Here is a 4,104-nt window from a genome sequence, read left to right as displayed (position 1 = left end):
GATGCAGCTGCGGAGTCCGTATCCAAAGGGAATGGAGCCAAAGTTGTCGACTCGGTCCAGGTGTCCATGCCGCAGCCAGCGTTGCGGGCGGAAGTCTTCCGCCGCAGAGAAATAATCCTCGTCGTACGAAGTGGAGTAATGACACAAAGCCAGCTGGGTCTGATCAGAGAGACACGTGGGGGGGAAATAAAATGAATCAGTGTGGCGTAGGTTTCCTCCCACACTCCAAAAGACATACTGGAAGGTTAAATGGCTGCAATCTAGATCGGCCCTGTATGTATGTATGTATGTATGTATGTATGTATGTATGTATGTATGTATGTATGTATGTATGTTAGGGACCATAGATTGTAAGCTCCTGGAGGGCAGGGACTGATGTGAATGGGCACTGTGTTAAGAGCTGTGTAAATAGTCAGCATCATACACAGGGGCGTAACTAGAAATCACAGGGCCCCATAGCAAAATTTTGTATGGGGCCCCGTGATTGCTAGTTATGCCCCTTGCAGAGCCCACCTGAGAGTGACCCTGCAGAGCCCACCATAGACTCTCCATAGTGGGCTCTGCTGCGGCCGCTGCACACATCACTGAAAGCTTGTCAGTGATCTTCACAGCCGCTGCTGAGCTGTGTCAGTGACAGCCAGCACCCTCACATGCCATAGCGACCCACACGGCATCAGAGGGATGCCCTGGCCGGGCCCCCCTCTGCCTGGGCCCCATAGGGGCCACCTGGGTCGCTATGGCGATTTTTACGCCACTGGTCATACAAAGGTAAATTTTTTGAATTCAGGTAACAGCCCTGCACTCATTCGCCTGCTGCCATTTCTTCCTTTTCAACAGATACAAACTTACCCCTTTTGGAATGAAATATCCTCCCAAAACCAAGTCGTCCTGGGTAACCCGACCATTTCCGGGCAAAACTGGAAACAACCTGTCAATAGAGTACAGGTGAACATGAAACGCAGAAGAATGTATTTAAAAAACACAACGCCCCAAGAGGAATTACTCTTCTGGGTTTTTCCCTGTAAAAAAACGTTGCTTCCAAGTAACAGATCTCACTCCTGGTACCCGCAGTACATCATGTGATCACTCGTTGTATACCTCAGGGTCTCCTTCAGAACAGCTCGGATTAGGGGAAGTTTCGGCACATCCTCAGCAGTGGGTATCGTGTCTTTCCCGAGATTCTGGACGATCTGATTGTACACCATCTGCTGCACCTGAGGGTTCTTCGCCAAGAGGTAGGTGGCCCAGGACAGTGTAAAGGAAGTCTGGGAAGACAAAATGTGTCACACCAAAATTTAAAATGTATGAAAGAGGTGGGGGGGGAAGAGAGAAGAAGAGGAAAGAGAGAAGAAGAGGAAAGAGAGAAGAAGAGGAAAGAGAGAAGAAGAGGAAAGAGAGAAGAAGAGGAAAGAGAGAAGAAGAGGAAAGAGAGAAGAAGAGGAAAGAGAGAAGAAGAGGAAAGAGAGAAGAAGAGGAAAGAGAGAAGAAGAGGAAAGAGAGAAGAAGAGGAAAGAGAGAAGAAGAGGAAAGAGAGAAGAAGAGGAAAGAGAGAAGAAGAGGAAAGAGAGAAGAAGAGGAAAGAGAGAAGAAGAGGAAAGAGAGAAGAAGAGGAAAGAGAGAAGAAGAGGAAAGAGAGAAGAAGAGGAAAGAGAGAAGAAGAGGAAAGAGAGAAGAAGAGGAAAGAGAGAAGAAGAGGAAAGAGAGAAGAAGAGGAAAGAGAGAAGAAGAGGAAAGAGAGAAGAAGAGGAAAGAGAGAAGAAGAGGAAAGAGAGAAGAAGAGGAAAGAGAGAAGAAGAGGAAAGAGAGAAGAAGAGGAAGAGAAGAGGAAAGAGAGAAGGAAAGAAAAAAACAAATATACATACATATATACAATGGTCGCACCAAGTCATTTTGTATTACTTTGAACATGTAAATTATTTGGTCTATTGACATATTCCTGTAAGCAAATGTATCAATTCTGAAGTCATCCAGCGCAAGCAAATGTTAACTACAGCCGTACATAATACAATGTTGCTGCAATTTCAGCATTCACCACTAGATGGCCCTGCAATGCCACCAAATGCACACCAGCCGAGGTCAGCGCTACTTTATTTCAGCAGCTTTCTCAGCTGTTAAGACTTTAAAAGTGACACTAAAAACTCAGAAGTTAAATCTTAAAAATGCATTTTAGTACCCTAACTATGAACAATGGGGGGGAATTTATCAAAACTGGAGCAAAGAGAATCTGGAGCAGCTGTGCATGGCAACCAATCAGCTTCTCTCTTCAGTTTGTTCAGTTAAGAGTTGAAAATGAAAGAGAGAAGCCGATTGGTTGCCATGCACAGCTGCTCCAGATTTTGTCTGCTCCAGTTTTGATAAATTCCCTCATTGTATCTTATTTGTGTATCACTCGGCTGTAGATCCTCCAATCATCTCTGAATTGGTGCCGACACTGTCCTTCCTTCTGGAGGGGGGCTACGTCTGTTCCCCATGGTCCCCGTGTGTGTTGTAAAGTAGTCACCGCTCCAAGCTCCTCCCCCCGAGATGGACTACAGTCTCATGTTGGGGGACGCTTGCACCAGTTTTGTAAATTGCTCAGTTCTACTGGCTGACATCTGAGACAACCAAGAAGAAACATTTCGGACAGCCACATGGATCTTGTTTCAGGGGGATGCTTGCACCCGTTTCCAGAACACTATGCAGAGACTATGTGCCGGGGAGGAAGAACGGCTTGTGCTCACTAATTCTCCAATCCTCTGAGAAAACTGCTCTGCCTTGGCTGGATCTCATGCCGAGAGTTCTGTTTATGTTCCGTAGGGGAAAACACTTTGCCATCATCTGTATAATGTCACCTTCTGAAAGAATGAAAATGGAGGCGGAAAATGAAGCCAACATAAATCTTCGTAGTTCCACATCTGTGACACGCAAAGCAGCCTCGTGCCTCTCCAACGTGGGCGAAACTACAGAACCAGCACCCCACTTTATAACTGGTAGGTCCCGGGAATTGAAGTTCTTAAAGAGACCCTTTCACCAGGTGTAATACATACACATACACACATACTCTCCCAAATTTATATGTAGCCTCCCCCCATTTATATGTAGCCTCCCCCCATTTATATGTAGCCTCCCCCTATGCTTGTGTGGGTTTCCTCCGGGTACTCCGGTTTCCTCCCACACTTCAAAAGAAATGCTGGAAGGTTAATTGGCTCCTGTCTAAAGTGTCCCTCGTACATATGCATGCGAGATAGGGACCTTAGATTGCAAGCTCCTTGAGGGCAGGGACTGATGTGAATCTGCACTATGTAAAGCACTGTGTAAATTGTCGGTGCTATACGAGGCCTGTAATAAATAAATAGCAGGCCGCCATGCATTATGAATTAGCATCTGAGCTTTCCTCACATGAGCACAGCGACACCCAGATGGATACTCTGCCAACAGAAAGAGAATGCATGTGTCTGGCACTATAGAACAATTTTTGGAAATCTACCTCCGTCCTCCTAGGAAACACGGGGCTCTGCAGTGTCCGGAGCTCGCTAGTTCCTCTTCCTAAAGCTCGCTCTACCATAATAACTCTGCCACAGGAGGGCAGCAATGAGAGTGTTGGGGTGTCATCACCCCACAGGAATACATGAAGAATGCAACAGACCAGTCCAGGTCAGAGCTTTTGCTGTGAGAGCAGCGAATGGGAGGGGAGATGATCACCCCCATCGGGGTTAATGACGGCTGCAACATCCAGGCTGCAATTTAAACCCCTGCCACAATATAGAGTTCCACCTTAAATCTGAGTTTTACATATTCACGTGAGGCTAGAATGAGCACTTCATATTAGATGGGACGACAGCCTCTTGCCTGGCGACACCAGCGCACAAACACTGGGGGGAAATTATCAAAACTGGAGCAGACAAAATATGGGAGCAGATGTTCACGGCAGCCAATCAGCTTCTCTCTTTCATTTTCAAATCTTCACTGAACAAACTGGAGAGACGCTGATTGGCTGCTGTGCAAAGCTGCTCCAGTTTTGACAAATCCCCCCCTTGGTATTTTCAGTTCTGGCAGAAAGGAATTTAAAAATAATATCAGGGGGTGCCGCCCCCCCCCCCCCCCCCCCCGCCACCTCTTATCCAC

At 46.8% G+C, this 4,104-nt stretch overlaps 1 protein-coding gene across 1 annotated transcript in view; it reads right to left on the bottom strand.

Moving 5' to 3' along the window:
* The window catches only part of LOC108785388 (cytochrome P450 27C1), a 21,469-nt gene that overhangs the window by 908 nt on the left and 16,457 nt on the right, over positions 1–4,104 (bottom strand). Inside the window, exons 6-8 of the mRNA XM_018554446.1 lie at positions 1,099–1,265; positions 850–928; positions 6–159 (exon numbers count right to left, since the gene is read on the bottom strand). Coding sequence (XP_018409948.1) covers positions 6–159; positions 850–928; positions 1,099–1,265 — 400 coding nt within the window. The remainder of the gene's footprint in view (positions 1–5; positions 160–849; positions 929–1,098; positions 1,266–4,104) is intronic.

Source organism: Nanorana parkeri, unplaced genomic scaffold (genome assembly GCF_000935625.1).
Source record: "Nanorana parkeri isolate BGI_ZX_2015 unplaced genomic scaffold, ASM93562v1 scaffold159, whole genome shotgun sequence".
Classification (NCBI taxonomy): domain Eukaryota; kingdom Metazoa; phylum Chordata; class Amphibia; order Anura; family Dicroglossidae; genus Nanorana; species Nanorana parkeri.
This window is presented reverse-complemented; position numbering and strand designations above follow the sequence as displayed.